Below are 16,044 nucleotides of genomic sequence, written 5' to 3'. Positions count from 1 at the left end.
ACCTGAAAAGTTGCAGAATGGTATACAAAATATAATCACAAGAGATGCGAAAGAATCCAGAATTTTCTAGTACATAACCTGTATAACATGGAACCCTTGGTCCTGTTGGTCTGTAATTTGTTGTGGTGCTTTTTGTTTTTGACATTTTATCTCATCAGTTATCATAAAATGTTGATGTACTTTGAGAGGCAATGAAGAATAAACACCTCAACTATCCTACCAGGGACAGAGGCCTAATAACATGACACACTCACATATGATATTGCGCTCTAACATATTGCTATTCACACATAATCCATCATCTGTAGGATTGTAATTATATTTACAGCCACTATAGGGTATTCCTACAGTGTTTATGTAAACTATAGTATCACTGTGAACAATGTAACGCCTCCCTGCTCTGACTGAGCACTACTGAGAGACAGAGAGAGAGGGGGACAGAGACAGAGCACTATTATATTTTTGTTCTGAAACAACAATAGTTTCCCTTATCCACAGCGTTCGAGGCCGCCCAGCACCATCCTCCCTTCAAATGCACCCTGACAAGCTCAGCATCAAGGTACAGCTGTGACAATGTTTTTTATATGATTGGGATATTCAGTTATTTAGCATTTGGGACTTTTTCTCGGTAAGTTTTTACTTTTAATCATGCTCATGTATCATTTTCTGTGCAGTTCCTTTTAAATAATACACTGTGAACAATATATCAAATGCATAATTTAATAGCTTACTATTTGTTATATATAATTTTTATTACAGTTGTTACAACATGTTAAAATGTTTCAATACTTCTGTTTACCTTTGAATTTTATTATCCAACACATCTGACCTGCTTGAAAGGTGGATTTTTTTTCGACAGGCATCCCCCTGAAGTGAGAAGAATGAGTCGTGTCGAGGGTCTAAGGGCCAACTCGTCTCAGTTCACTCTGGAGGGAGAGCCCTTCCGCATCCTGGGTGGCTCCATCCATTACTTCCGAGTCCCCAGAGCCTACTGGGAGGACCGTCTGCTGAAGATGAAGGCCTGTGGCCTCAATACTCTCACAACGTAGGCTCCCACTGCAACTTGACAACTTGACTGAGCAGGATTTTCACTGTTTTTGGCTGCAGAAGGTCAAACACAGATCGGATTAGATCAAATGTGTTTGTATAAAATGCAATGTTGAAACAGCTCACGTTAAAATGCAACAGAAACTAGCCAAAAACAAGGATTTAATGAACCACTGGAGCAGAATATAATATAAGCTACAAAGAATTGTTTTCTTGCTCACTTTTTCAGATATGTGCCGTGGAATCTGCACGAGCCGGAGAGAGGAACATTCAACTTTCAGGATCAGTTGGACCTCAAGTACAGCATTCACACTCTTTTTCTCTCTATTTGTAGTTTGTTTAATGTTTCCAAAAGACATGCAGAATAGTTCATATTTAATTTCTTAAACGAAGCAGAAGGTGTCTCTGCCTCTCTCAGGGCCTATGTCACTTTAGCAGCAGAGATGGGTCTGTGGGTGATCCTACGTCCTGGACCTTACATCTGCGCTGAATGGGACCTGGGTGGGTTGCCTAGGTAACATCCTCTGTCCATTGCTTTAAAATATCACCATATAGTATTAGCAAGCCACCAATTTTGCTCTTGTGTTTCTTTCAGCTGGTTGTTACAGGATAAATTCATGCAGTTGAGGACAACTTATCCTGGGTTTGTCGATGCTGTCAACCTCTACTTTGACAAGCTTGTCTCTGTTATCAAACCTCTGATGGTAAGTTAAACTCAAACTTTTTTAAAATCATTTTTCTTGTCAACATTTCCTGAAGGAATAAGTGGGGATTTCAAGTAAACATATTTTTCCTTGTTTGTTCGTTCAGTTTGAAGACGGAGGCCCAATCATTGCAGTTCAAGTGGAGAACGAGTACGGATCATACGCCAAAGATGAGAAGTACATGCCGCTTATAAAGGACGTGAGTTTATTGATTTATTTTTTATCACTGAAATTGTTACAATACATTGTAATGTAGTTCATTTCACATATTATGCAAACAATACTTTTTTCCTGCAGTGTCTCCAGTCCAGAGGAATCAAGGAGCTCCTGCTGACTTCAGATAACTGGGAAGGCTTGAGATATGGAGGGATGGAAGGGGGTAATGAAGATAACTAACCCTTGAGTCAACATGCATTTTAGTGTTTTTTCATTTACCCCTTAAAGTGTATCATTTCTGCAGCCCTGTCTCCTAGAAATTACTTTTTGTTTCCAACATTTTGAGGGAAGCTTGTTGCCAGCCAAGTTATGTTCTTATAACATTATGAGGGAATGTTGTTAATCAACATACTTTTTGAGGATATCTTTTACAAAAAAGCACCGTGTGATGTAGAGTAGATTAAAACACATGATGTGCTTTGTGATTGTTTGACTGTGCTTCATTTGCTGTAAATCTTTCTATCTCGCCTATTTCAGTTCTAAAAACAATAAACCTTCAGAGACTGTCGTTCGGAGCTATCCAGTACTTAGCTGACATGCAGGTAAGTGGTCATAAAGGGTAGCTTTCCAATGTGACCTTCGGACTCACTACTGATAACTTCTAACAAAAAAAAACCCCATTGTCATTCATTTCTGCTTTTGCATTTATTAGACTATTGTGTAAGAGCATTAAACTTAAACTAAAATCAAGGGAAAGATATGTATGTAATAAAGGCATATGTTCTGCATAGCCCCAGAAACCTCTAATGGTGATGGAGTATTGGTCTGGCTGGTTTGACGTCTGGGGAGAACATCACCACGTGTTCCACGCTGAGGGTACGGAAACACTTTTCAACCAGCATTTTTCCTCTGGACATTTTTGCTGAGTGCTGCTCATTTTCAGCATCGCTCTGCATTCCCTTCATTCACTCACACACTTATAAGCTTCAGAATGGCCAGTGTGTGATTTTGGATAGCATTTATGCAGGCAATTCAAAATATCTCTCATGAGTTGTGGGGTTCAGGTATCGTTCAAGGACATTTCAACCGGCACAGAGGAGCATTACTGCCACACTCAACAACTTACTCATTGCTGTGTATTGCTCTTTGGCTCACTTTGTGTATTATGTGGTCATTTATTATCATGTGGTTCGCAGACATGCTGGCCGTTGTGTCAGAGATCCTGGAGAGAGGTGTCTCCATTAATCTGTACATGTTCCATGGGGGAACCAGCTTTGGCTTCATGAATGGAGCGATGGACTTTGGCACCTACAAACCTCAGGTCACCAGTTACGGTTGGTTCAGAGAACAAAGGATGTTTCAAATTTTTGATGAATATAATTTCCCTTTACAAATGCATTGCTTCTCACTGCAAACGTTTTCACTGCAGATTACGATGCTCCGCTATCCGAGGCTGGAGATTACACCCCAAAATATCAACTCTTGAGGAATTTATTCAGCCAGTACCACTGTAATGTCCTCTGAAACATCCACCTGCATCAGTTGCATTACCAATTCAATGAGAAAATATGCACACCTAGCAATTAATTTGATGATTCATTGAGTGTGTAAGAGTTAGCATTAATTAAAGGTTTTTATCAACTCTTGTTCCAGCTGAGCCTCTTCCTGAAGTGCCCTCTCCTCAGGAGAGGAAAGCGTACGATCCCGTTGTCATCCAGCGCCACCTGTCACTTTGGGACAGCCTGCATTTCACCGACAAGGTGAGCACCTGTCTGGTGTGACAGCTGATTATATAATCCACAGAATGGAAAATGCTGTAGTCAAACACCGTATAGACACTACTGTCGGATAGATATAGGAGCCCTGCTGGGTTGAGAGCAAATTGAAAGATGTGGTGAGCCTCAGACGGACAGAACATCTCTGTTATCAGCACGCAAGTCTGAGACAGATGCCTCACACCTAGCAACGCAACTTCGGCCATACATCAAGGTGTCAGCAGTCTTGCTTGTCTTTTTTTGGAAGTTTCTGTCACATACTCTTTTATTCCAAGTCTGTCGCAATGTCCTTCTTCTGTGATTTTCATCAGTGAGAATGGAGCTTCCTAATTCCGGCAGTGATGGCAACCACAGATACAGATTACATTTCATTGTTTTCAGAGGTCATATTTACTGATGTGTTCTGCCAAATTCTTACATGTAATGTATTAATGTCTGACTATTCATTCAGCCACACAGGTCAGAGAGCCCGGTGAACATGGAGAATCTCCCTGTCAACAATAACAACGGTCAGTCGTACGGTTACACACTGTATGAGACCACCATCACCAGTGGAGGAGCCCTCAACTCCAAGAACAACGTCAGAGACAGAGCACTGGTCAGGACCCACAGACAGATGCACATACTCTACATGCATTATATAGTTTCAAAATACATTTTCTAATGTTATACAAGATGGTTTAACATAATCCTGTCATTGTGACTTTTGATGTATTTTAGGTTTTTGTGGACAGGCAATGTGTTGGTAGCTTTGACTACAAGACTCATGAGCTGACACTCCCTGATGGAAAGGTACTGACTGTTTCTATGGGTCCTGAACATGCCCTCCATTCAAATTATAATCAGATTTAGGGTGAGGGTAATCACTGAAGTACAAGGGCACATATGTCTAAAGCATCCCAGAAAGATTTTTTCTAAAGAGTCTTAAAATTTTTCCTTGGGGTGAGAGGATTTTTGATACAGTATAGTGGGTTTTGGTCACTGTTCATATCTGTTACATAGCTGATATCCAACTGCTGCCTAGAAAAGACTGTGTGTTTTGCTGAGACGGTGTCCAGGTACAAGCGGGTAATTTATAATCAAATTAGTCCATGTTTCCTTCTGTTATAGCAGGATAGCATAATACTCACTTGTATATTTCTTATTCATAATTGAAAAACAATTAATTAAAAACATTTTTTCTGCAGTATTATGATTAATTCAACAAAACCTGCAGCAACAGCTGGCAGTCATTACAGTGAGGCACAGATTGAAATATACAGTTTAATTACAATATGTTTAATTTGGAACTTTTAAGTGGGCTCAACAGGAATTAGTAGAACTTACAACAACATGCGATTCTGAGACACTGTACATGTCGGCCCTATCAGACTATTCTCTGTTATTTTCATTATTTTCATTTGCCATATTCAAACAAGGACAGAAATACCGGAGTGTCTCGTGGCGATCTCTTTTTTATTGCTGAATAACTTTCCGAATGACATTCTGTTTTGTGTATGGAAGGGAGAGAGGACGTTGAGCTTGCTTGTGGAGAACTGTGGAAGAGTGAATTATGGGAAAGCTCTGGATGAACAGCGCAAAGGTAATCCAGTCATCTGAATTTATTACTACTGATTGTGTATTGCTAATGTATATGTCAGACTTGACATATTAAAAAGAATTTTCAGACCTGAGTCAAACCATTCTTAACATGTACTGCAGTGCAATATGTAAGATTTTTTTTGTTGAATTTATCAACAGATGTTTTTGTTGTGACGTGTATGTATCATTGAAGAGATATCTACTGAATAGTGCATGCTAACCAGCTAGCCAAGGCCCATCACAGTCAAAAGCTGCTGTGCTAAACACCAACACTCTCACTTTTCCCCGAGCTCCCAGTCCAGACTGCTAGCTGCACGGCTAACTGAGCTAACTAGCTAATGGCAGCTGTAGTCGGCAGTTACTCCTTTAACATTATTTAAGCCTGTAAAAACGTTCTGACCTATGCTATGTTTTCTGGGACACCACCCCGATGCAATACCTACTGTACATAGGATAGAGCATGTGCCTGTGAACCGTGTTTGACCTGCTGGTATTTCTGCATATTTTTGTCTCATATCGTATAACAGGTATTGTGGGAGACGTTCTGTTAAATCACACCCCTCTGAGAGGATTTACCACCTTCTGTTTAGATATGAAGCCAGGCTTTATGAAAAGGTTAGTTAATTGAGTTTAAGTTTTCATTCTGTGAAAATGTCCAGAATACTTAACCTCTTCATGGATACTAGATCGATTGTTTCTTGGTTGTAAATTATAAAGCAAATTAATTTAGCAAATTTTGGTGTTTAGTGGTGTATGTATATGATTAGCTGCCTTTTTGTAGCCTTAGACCCAATCACCTCATCACAAAGCCTATAAAACCAATAACTGTACTGCAGAACTCATCATGATTTGCCAACTGCTTATTGCCTCATAAAGGCCACATTGATTTCAGTTTTAACATGAATACAGTTAGTTTTTCAAATTAATGTTTGATCTTGTTTCAGATTAACGAGCTCAGGTCAGTGGAAGTCTGACCTCAAGTCAGCTTCCATTCCAGGATTTTTCCAGGCCAGACTGTTTGTGGACAATCCCCCCAGAGACACCTTCATCAGGCTCCCTGTGAGTAGGACAGCCAGTCATTTTTTATTATTTTAAACTGCATCTATTAGAGCTAGGACATGTTACACACTGATCTACTATTTCTACTATTTCAAATGTATGTTGAAAAAGCAGTAGTTGCATTGCATGTTTAATAAGAGTGTATGTACAGTGTTATGCAGCAGCTTAGTCTTTGTGTTACATCTGTATGTATGCTTTAATTGAGAAAAAAAACATTGTGAAGCACCCTGAACATGTTTCAAGCCTTACATTTTACTGCTCAATGTTTTTAATGTAGTTAATTGGTAGACTTCCCAAATTGTCCATTCACTGATCACACCAGTGCATCCATCCACAGGGTTGGGGTAAAGGAGTCGTGTTCATCAATGGGCAGAACCTCGGGCGTCACTGGTCCATCGGCCCCCAGCATTTCCTTTATCTCCCAGGAGCTTGGCTCAGAAATGGAGAGAATCAGGTAAACACCATGTGCTCGAGGTTCACTCAGGTGAAGTTTGCCTCTGCTTCTACCATTTTTCCTACACAATTTGTGGCAGATTACGTTCATAAAAAAATTATTTTCTCTTTCAGGTTATTGTTTTCGAGGAGCAAAAAGCGGACGACAAAATACTGTTTGCTGAAAGTCCTGATCATGGAAAGACAATTGATGTTTACAAACTCCCCTTTTGCACACTGCTATAAAAACAATGTACAGCGACAACACAGACTCTGACGCACGGTTTAATGATACTGGCTTTTATTGTCAATGATTTGAAGCTAGATTTACTTGCCATGATATTTTCAATTGCTATTGTACAGCAGTATGGTTATTTATTTATTTTTCATTCAGAGCTTTAGTGAAATGTTATACCTTGCCATTGACTCTTTTTTTAATGATTTATTTGTGACCTTTTTTTAAAATGTATTTTCTCTTTCTACAAGATTTGCTGGTGTGCATAAACAAGAAACCTCTGTCAGTAACATCATTTATATACCTGGGCATGTTGCCATTCATTCTGCTGCCTTAAACTCAACAGTGCAACACCGTCTGACCTGTTTTGTTTATTCTTACTCCAGCATGAACTTTGCTCTGAATGGAAATAACTTTGTCTGAACCTTTTTACACTGTGACACGCCTGCACCAGCTTCTCATTGGACCAAAGGCTTGTCCTTCACACGAACGACGCTTATTCACAAAAGCCAACCACCAACCACACGCAGCCAGAAACAAAGCGTAGTAACGGAAACAGAAATAAGTCCTCTCATCCTTCACAATAAAGGGAAAACGTTTGTCAGACTAGCTAGCGCAGGAAAAAAATGCCGTCAATAGTATTGATATAATAGTCTGATATTATTGCCTATATTAATAATATTATCATGAGTGTGTTTTGCGAAAGCGTACAGTGAAAACTAAACACAAGCAATTATTGATAAGCACGTTGTTGAGTTTATTTTGAAAATAATACCCGGAAGTTCCACATGTACATCCAGCTAGCTCGACTTGTAAATATATCCGCTGAAGTTCCTGTGTTGGCACACAGGTATTGCGGAAACTGGACGTCTCTGTCAGTTGCAGAAGAGTCTGCTACATGTCCTTCACAGCATTTCGTCAGTAACTTTATATTAGCTAATTTCACCGTGAATGTGCAGTCAAATAACGGCTTGAGCAATGGGAGTATAGCGGTTGTAGGAGCAGCTCCACAGTATCTTAGCCTAGCCGAGCTCAGCTGCTGAGCTGAACTGGACCAGTTAAGGGCAGGTTTACATATCAAGTTGCGCTAAGTTGACTTTTTGTAAATACAGGTGTGCTTCCGCATCTTAACATGGAGTCATTTGGAGCCATTGGCACCGTTCTTGGATGCTCTGCTGGCATTGTGGTGGGAGGGCTTGTGTTTGCAGCCTACAAACTTGGCTTACTCTACCAGTTGTTTCACAAGGTAGGTTGTCACAATTCAACATTGTACGTTAATTATTATGACCTCCGTGCTTTGCTTTTCCATTCTCCTCATGCGTTTTATGTAAAGGCAGCATTGCACAGGTCAGTCCCAGGTAATGCATTACACGTGCGAGAGAATCACCTGTATACTGTAGGCTGCCACAGGTGACAGGTAAGCTGAACTCCATTCATGTAAACTTTGACCAGCCTTGTGGTTTCTAGCACAAAGGGCATCACATCACTCAGGCTATTAGTGGGATTGCACAAAGCCCACAGGCACACCACTGCAGCAAGCCAGAACAATATATGGTTATTGTGAAATATGAATGGCGTGAAGAGATGGTGTCACAGGTGACCTTTAGAGGGGCCTTCACCTCACACTGATAGTTATCTATGGTAGCTTTTTTTACAACCTTGTGTATTCTCTGAAATCATGAAGCAACAGGAATCATCAGAACATCCTCCTCTCTCTCTCTGACTTAACTTTTATTCTCTCCTGTGTCTCCCTTCAGACTGAGACCAAGAGCCCACGGCATGGCGGGGAGAGTGTGGCAGAGGTGCTTCGTGCCCATGGGGTCAAGTACGTTTTCACCCTCGTGGGTGGACACATCTCACCTATCCTGGTGGCGTGCGAGAAGATGGGCATCCGCATCGTGGACACCAGACACGAGGCCACTGCCGTCTTCGCTGCTGATGCTGTGGCACGACTCTCAGGTGCAGACAAGAAGAAAGCAAGAATAGATTAGCCAAAATGTATGACCCTTGAGCTCACATCATGTTCGCTGGCATGAAGGATAAAGGAACTGGGTGTGCCGCCGTCTTGACTTGTTTGACAACTACCAGCATTAATCGTGGCTGGATGACATTGGCCCTGGTATAATAATAACTTTATTTATATAGCACCTTTCATGCAAAGATGCAGCCCAAAGTGCTTTACAAAGACGGGATAAAATAATACACAATAAATAAATATAAATATAAATATTAGGTTTAGAGTTTGCAGTTCAAAGATCCATTGGCCCCAGTATAGTATCAAGTTTAGATTCAACCTTGTCAGTATCTTGTATAGTTCATTGAGTCAGTCATAAGTGTGTTCTTTGGAGTTGGTTGATATGTTCTTGATTGTCTCCCCACCAGGCACTGTTGGTGTAGCGGCAGTGACTGCCGGCCCAGGCCTCACTAACACAGTGACAGCAGTGAAGAATGCACAGATGGCTGAATCTCCATTGCTGCTCATGGGAGGAGCTGCTGGTACACTACTTCAGGTGGAGTCGATTTAAATACTAATGCCATTATAATATTTATGAGCAGGTGGAATAACATTACAAAACAAAATACTTCATCTTCAGGTGTCTAACCTCTCCACCGACTGTCTTTGTGGTACAGGGCAGAGGAGCGCTGCAAGACATCGACCAGATGTCTCTCTTCAAGCCGCTGTGTAAGTTCTGTGCCTCCATCAGGACTATCAGGGAGATAGTGCCTACTGTCAGGAAAGCCCTGGCCATCGCTCAGTCAGGAACTCCTGGTCCTGTTTTTATAGAGTTCCCCATCGATACGCTCTATCCCTTCCATCTTGTGTCCAAAGAGTTTGGAGTGAAGAACCCTCCCAAAGGCCTGATGGGAAAAATTGTCACATGGTATGTTACCAGCATGACTGCACTTTGTTATTTAGTGTATTTATAATACAAGTCATGCTGTCAACAACTTAACAAGTGAACTGATATGAGAGTTGTAGCATTGTTAGACATAAGTGAATGTCCACAAGTCTACATCAGATAACTTGTAAACATCTTTGGCTTGAGTCTGAGCTGGATATTTTACACAACCTTAAACTTTGGCACTTTTCTCTCTGCATATAAAGTGTTTTCATGTGACGGTGATGGTCTGATTCCTTGTAAGGTACCTCAATAATCACCTCTTGAACCTATTTGCTGGAGCCTGGGAAACAAGAGATGTGTCTCCGCTTCCTGTTGACATCCCACAAGCCACAGACGATCAGGTAAGAAGTTGAGGTTTGATGTTACCTGTGGATGTAACAGTTATTTAGTTAAGTATATTACAGTACAGTACAATATTAAGATGAAGAAACCAGACTTTGAAATGTTTTGCTTTTTTTTTTCTCCTTCAATACAAATTAGGTGCAAAAATGCATAGAGTTGGTGAGTCGGGCCAAGAAACCTGTTATTCTGCTGGGAAGCCAAGCAACACTACCCCCAACACCTGTTGATAATATCAGGTAACAGACAATTGTTATGACCCCCTCCTCTCTACTTTTCTAATATAAGTCTTCCTGTTTTCCAGCACTCTTGATTATGTGGTTGCTCACTATCAATGCTAGAAATTTTAATACTTGAAATTACTCTGCGGCTTTTGGATAGCATTGAAGTGTTGTTTGGTTATTTTTACGTGGCGTTGCTCATCTGATCAAAATGTTTTCCTGCTCTATAGGAAGGCATTGGAGGACTTGGGCATCCCCTGCTTTCTAGGGGGCATGTCCCGTGGCATGCTGGGTAAAGACAGTCCCATCCACATCAGACAGAACAGACGAGATGCTCTGAAGGATGCAGACTTGGTGCTCTTAGCAGGTCAGACCCAGACAAACGGTCTTAATCCCATATATTTTACTGTATTTTCAAAGTAGCCAGTATAGCCACAGGCTAGCCAGAACTGCTCAAGAAATGTTAAGACGGGGTGTTTTGTTTGCAGGCACTGTGTGTGACTTCAGGCTCAGCTACGGCAGAGTTCTCAACAGACGCAGTAAGATCATCACTGTGAACAGAGATAAGACACAGCTGCTGAAAAACTCTGATATGTTCTGGAAACCGACTGTAGCAATCCAGGGTATGTTCACAAGCTGCGATCTTGATGCATGATCACAATTAAAGTAACAATGTATCATTGTAAATCTTCAGTGATTAGTGAAGAAAAAGCCATTTAAAAAAATCCTTTTTACCATAAAGTCTGTATTATATTGTTTCAGCATTGTGACATTAAAAATATCTGTCTATTTTAGGTGATGCTGGTTCATTCTTATTGCGGCTTTCCAAAGGCCTGAAGGGCCATCGCTGTCCAGAGGAATGGCCTCAGAGCCTCAAAGCAGGAGATCTGACCAAAGAAAATGCAAACAGGTACAGTAAGCTGAGGTGTTGATCCCTGGTCCCTGTTCTGTGTGTTTATGTGTCAGCATACAGTATATTGAAAAACCATCAGTGTCACCAGGACAAATTTCCTCTTATCTTACAGTCTAGTCATGATTATTATAAAAAAGACAAAAGGTCCTGATTAGTTTGATCTCTAATAACGAGAAAGCAAACACATCAATTCATGTAATGTTAATGCAAATGCAAATGCAAATACAACTCTGACTACAAAATTATTTATCCATCACATAAACTGGAGGTTTTTTTTATTCCAGGGCTAAAGCTGATGAGAAGACCGACCATCACTTAAATCCCTTGAAAGTCCTCCACTGTGTGGATGAGCTGATGTCAGAGGACAGCATCATCGTTGCCGATGGGGGCGATTTTGTTGGAAGTGCTGCTTACATAATGAGACCAAGAGGACCTATGCGTTGGCTAGATCCAGGTTAGATCTCTGAGACCAAACAACAATTATTTTATGAAGAGCTGTTGTGGTTAAAGCAGTGGATGTTTGACTATTAACATGTGAGAGGAGAGTGTTATGTCAGCGAAAAGAAATAATGATTTCAAGTCAGTTGATTTATTGTCTTTTTGTTGCCATATAAAGAGGTTACAGCAGTGCACCAAACACTGTGAGTCGAGTCCTACATAATCACAAGTCTGTCTTATAGCAATGTATTCTGAGGTTAATCATGCTTCCTTGCAGTCATATGAAGATAACGTTACTGTTTCTTGTATGTATAGGAGCCTTTGGGACCCTGGGAGTTGGAGGAGGATTTGCCCTGGGGGCAAAACTGTGCCGGCCTGAATCTGAAGTACAGTATTGATTTAGTTCCTTATTTCTAAAAGTGCTCCGTCTGATCGTCTTTTGATCAGTGTTCATTCTTTATGAATTAAATGCTACTTTGTGTGCTTTTCAGGTGTGGATAGTCTATGGTGACGGCTCCTTAGGATACAGTGTCGCAGAGTATGACACATTCACTAGACATAAGGTAAAATCACTGATCACAACATTTGCACTCTTCTATCGTCCATAATAAACGTGCAGTATAGCAAATGTAAAGCATGTGCCAGTATCAATCGCAACATACCAATAAGAAAAATACTAGTATAAGTTATTCTGGTTGAACAAGTGCAACAGGAGAGTGACATAGATGTCAATAAAGAACAGTTGTCACATGCCAACACAGTCCCTTAGGAGATGTTTAATTAGTCAAAATGAGAAAAAACACCTGTGTGTGGACATATCATGTTTGTATGTGTGTGTGATATCAGTCAGTCAGTCACTCATGTCCACATCCTATATAAAGGAAAGGCAGCAGTTTTGTATCATAGTTTTTGTGTAATTGATCACTACCACAGATGTTGTCTATAGGAAACATTACGTAATTATAATTTTATTTATAATTAACAGCTGTAATGCTGAATTTACTTTATACAGAAGATTGGCATACTGTTATAGACTTTTCTGCAATAAAAAAATCACTAAAAGTATTCTCTTTGCACGTTAAGGTTAAGGTTACTTTATTGGTCTCCACCAGGGAGAAATTTGTCTCGGAGATAGGGAGAAGTTGCAACACAAAACAGACATAAAATACATAAAAAACAACATGCAGTACAACGTACATCAGGTTAGGACAGTGGTGGAATAGACACAGACAAACACTGGATGAACCTACACATATACTGCCATAAATATATATCCACACAAGCGTTCACATAAGCATTCGCATCACATCACCTCACCATAACACCATGTTAACCTACCAAAACATTCATTCTGTCATAAATATAGGTTCAGTCACACATCCCAGCACTCTATCACAGCCTTCATTCATCGATCCATTCACTCGCATACATCCATACACTAGCTGGCGTCATGAATGTACATTCATTTCCATATGCAGAACCATCGCATTCATTTCAGGCTGTTAAGAAGCTTAGTTGATGGCCGTATGTTTTCTCTTTGTCTTCTTCTGATAATCCTCATTTTATCCTGTTTGTTCCTAGACACCAGTTATAGCTCTGGTGGGAAATGATGCATGCTGGAGTCAGATATCCAGAGAGCAGGTTCCCATACTCGGCAGCAACGTGGCGTGCGGCCTTGCATTTACAGGTACATTTTCTGCACAGGATGTTGTTTAGCTGCTGTGATAGCTTCAATATGGACAGATTATAACCCACACTGTGAACAAAGTCAATGTATATTTATGTGTGATGACTGGGCAGATACCAACTGGCATATTTTCTTCTCCTTTTTGCAGATTATCATATAGTGGCAGACGGTTACGGTGGTAAAGGCTACCTTGTAGGGCGTGAGGACGAGGACAGGCTAAGCGACATCGTCAAACAGGCTCAGAGGGAGAGCCAGGAGGGCAAGGCTGTACTTCTCAATGTTCTCATAGGGAAGACCAACTTTAGAGAGGGCTCTATTTCTGTATAGAGCAGCTGTGATTTCTTAAAACAGTGCAGTCCTCTTCCATTACCCTTTGGCTCTTCATAGACTTGTCAGGCTCTATGAAGGGTTATAGGAAGAAGATACTGTTGGATACTCAGCACTGACCAGACCTATGCTAATCCTTTGTGCCCTTAAAGCCATATTTCACTTTGTTGCGAGGAAATGACTTTAAAGTATGCAGATCTTCTTTAAGAGTTTATGAGCAGTCAGTTGCAATATCGCTTACTTTCCTCATCAGGTGAGTCAAGAATCCTACCAGTAACACATCTGCAGAGTCATGACTGATATTTCATTATCAAAGGGTGACTGTTCATAAACCAGCATTTATAACAATGATTACAACGCATAGCTACCTAATTTGTTATCATACATTTATTTTGGTTATTAACTATTAAGTTCTACTTAAGTCAAAATACAATAGCTCCAGATCTGCCAGCCGATAAACTAAAGCTTTAGTTGTGCTTCATGCTACTTTCAGGTTCATGTTGTGCTATCTCAGCTAATTGCTGCATTTTAAGAAGGGAAACAATGAAAAGTAAGAAAACTTGCTTTTGCTTAGGGATTTTACCTCTTAAGGAGCTTGGGTTCAGATTTTTGAACTCCAAGCAGCCTATTGTAACTTTAGATATTTCTTGCAAATATAAACCAGTGACTGAAATTGTTTGTGAGAGAGTGCATTGGTTTAAGTTATGAAATGTGACCAGTATGCCTTTTTCTCCTGTTATCAAATGAACACGGAGTCTTTTTATTATGAGGATACGTGAAATCTTACAGCTGTAATGTTCCTAATCGGTCGATTATTTGGGATAAAAACATGTTGAATAGAATTTTTTTTTTTTTTTTTGAATGTTGAAGATTGACAAACGGTATGCCTTTCAATGTTTGATTGTGTCTTGGAATACATTGGTATGTATATATTGAAAATGTGTCTGCTGATTCAGTTATGTATTTAAATGATATTTAATACTAACCTGTATGCATTGATGTGGGCTATCATTTAATATATGCCTATACACAATATGTATTGCACTATAATTCTAACTTATTTACTCACCAGGTGAACACATGTGTGGATCATCTCACTCCAATATATATTGATGTTTTATTTGGTAATTTGGGGGAGGTATGTCGCCCTTTTGATCATGAAATGTTAATTTGGACAGATTCTCAAATAAATTGGAAAAAAAAAACAAGTAATGTGTTTGCTTATGAAAGATCAAAGCACAAACTGTATTGTAGGCTTTTGTTTGATTTTACAGATTCAAGCACCTAGTTATTTTTTATAACGATTCAGTGACTGCGACCACGCAATCTAATCAGAACTCATTTCTATATCCCTGATTCTACAGTTACAGTGTGTAATCAACTTGACATGAGCCTTAGCACATTTGTATGTAATTATTATTGGTACAATTAACAACACATACACTGTTTACATCACAGAAAACACTTGAGAATTAAAATTTCAAAAATGCAGTTTTCATTTTGAACAGGAGATGGCAGAGGCTAGTGGTAGATTTCCTGAGGCAGTCTATGCTGACGTGTTCCTGCTTAGCATAAGTTATGAGGAAAAACCACATGTATTGGGAGAAAACAGGCCATCTGGGAAAACATCTGCTGTTGTGTGTATCCATGAAAGCCAACATGACTACAACAGTGATTTGAGTGATTGATCAAGTGAAATCAAAGTCTGGTATTATTCTCAATTATGGAGGCTCTGGAATTTAAATAAAGAAGCAAAGTGAGCGTGAACAAGGCCTTGCTGAAAGTTTCTGAATGTCTTTATTGTTTTTGTTATTCATATTGTATACTAATGAGGCCTTGGACATAAAGACTTACTGGTTGATTTCTAATCTAATATTGCATATTTGCATACAGATATCCAAATGAAGCTCCATTATAAAGTGAAAAGTGCGGCTCTACACAAAAGGCTGCAATCGTTGCATTAATGTTATAGTGCATAACGTGCATTGCAACAGCTGTGTGAGCAGATTACAGTCCTTCAGATTGTTGATGTTTAGCCTCTCTGATCGACGTCACCAAGTCAGACAGACTTTAGCATTTGCTGCTTTCAAGTGCTCCTTGTAAATTTCCCCTTCCTAGCTTTGAATTGTTAATAAATGCATTGTTGCTGTGTGCAATAATATATGCATATCAATTATACTGAATAATACAGTAGCCTGATTTATGAACCATATTACGTTTAATATTC

The 16,044-nt window shown here is 39.9% G+C and overlaps 2 protein-coding genes across 2 annotated transcripts; both read left to right on the top strand.

The window, feature by feature from the left end:
* Positions 1–535: 535 nt before the first annotated feature.
* LOC311256145 (beta-galactosidase-1-like protein 2) lies at positions 536–7,347 on the top strand. Its single transcript, XM_084350985.1, has 19 exons — positions 536–628; positions 860–1,045; positions 1,277–1,345; positions 1,466–1,561; positions 1,643–1,751; positions 1,858–1,950; positions 2,049–2,130; positions 2,445–2,509; positions 2,699–2,783; positions 3,104–3,241; positions 3,337–3,417; positions 3,561–3,667; positions 4,134–4,280; positions 4,403–4,474; positions 5,186–5,264; positions 5,791–5,878; positions 6,208–6,322; positions 6,660–6,776; positions 6,890–7,347. The coding sequence occupies exons 1-19, from the start codon at positions 585–587 to the stop codon at positions 6,998–7,000; spliced, it is 1,884 nt and encodes a 627-aa protein (XP_084207111.1). The 5' UTR covers positions 536–584; the 3' UTR covers positions 7,001–7,347.
* A 454-nt stretch (positions 7,348–7,801) lies between these two features.
* On the top strand, positions 7,802–15,025 carry ilvbl (ilvB (bacterial acetolactate synthase)-like). Its single transcript, XM_084350942.1, has 14 exons — positions 7,802–8,235; positions 8,747–8,948; positions 9,372–9,499; positions 9,621–9,871; positions 10,134–10,233; positions 10,373–10,470; positions 10,683–10,819; positions 10,941–11,075; positions 11,248–11,362; positions 11,650–11,819; positions 12,119–12,189; positions 12,295–12,366; positions 13,385–13,490; positions 13,639–15,025. Exons 1-14 carry the CDS (start codon positions 8,122–8,124, stop codon positions 13,815–13,817), a joined length of 1,878 nt encoding a protein of 625 aa, XP_084207068.1. The 5' UTR covers positions 7,802–8,121; the 3' UTR covers positions 13,818–15,025.
* The last annotated feature ends 1,019 nt before the right edge of the window (positions 15,026–16,044 follow it).

This window comes from Pagrus pagrus (assembly GCF_965226575.1).
Source record: "Pagrus pagrus genome assembly, chromosome: 4".
Lineage (NCBI taxonomy): Eukaryota > Metazoa > Chordata > Actinopteri > Spariformes > Sparidae > Pagrus > Pagrus pagrus.
The sequence above is the reverse complement of the archived record's forward strand: the minus strand, read 5'-3'. Positions and strand labels throughout refer to the sequence as shown.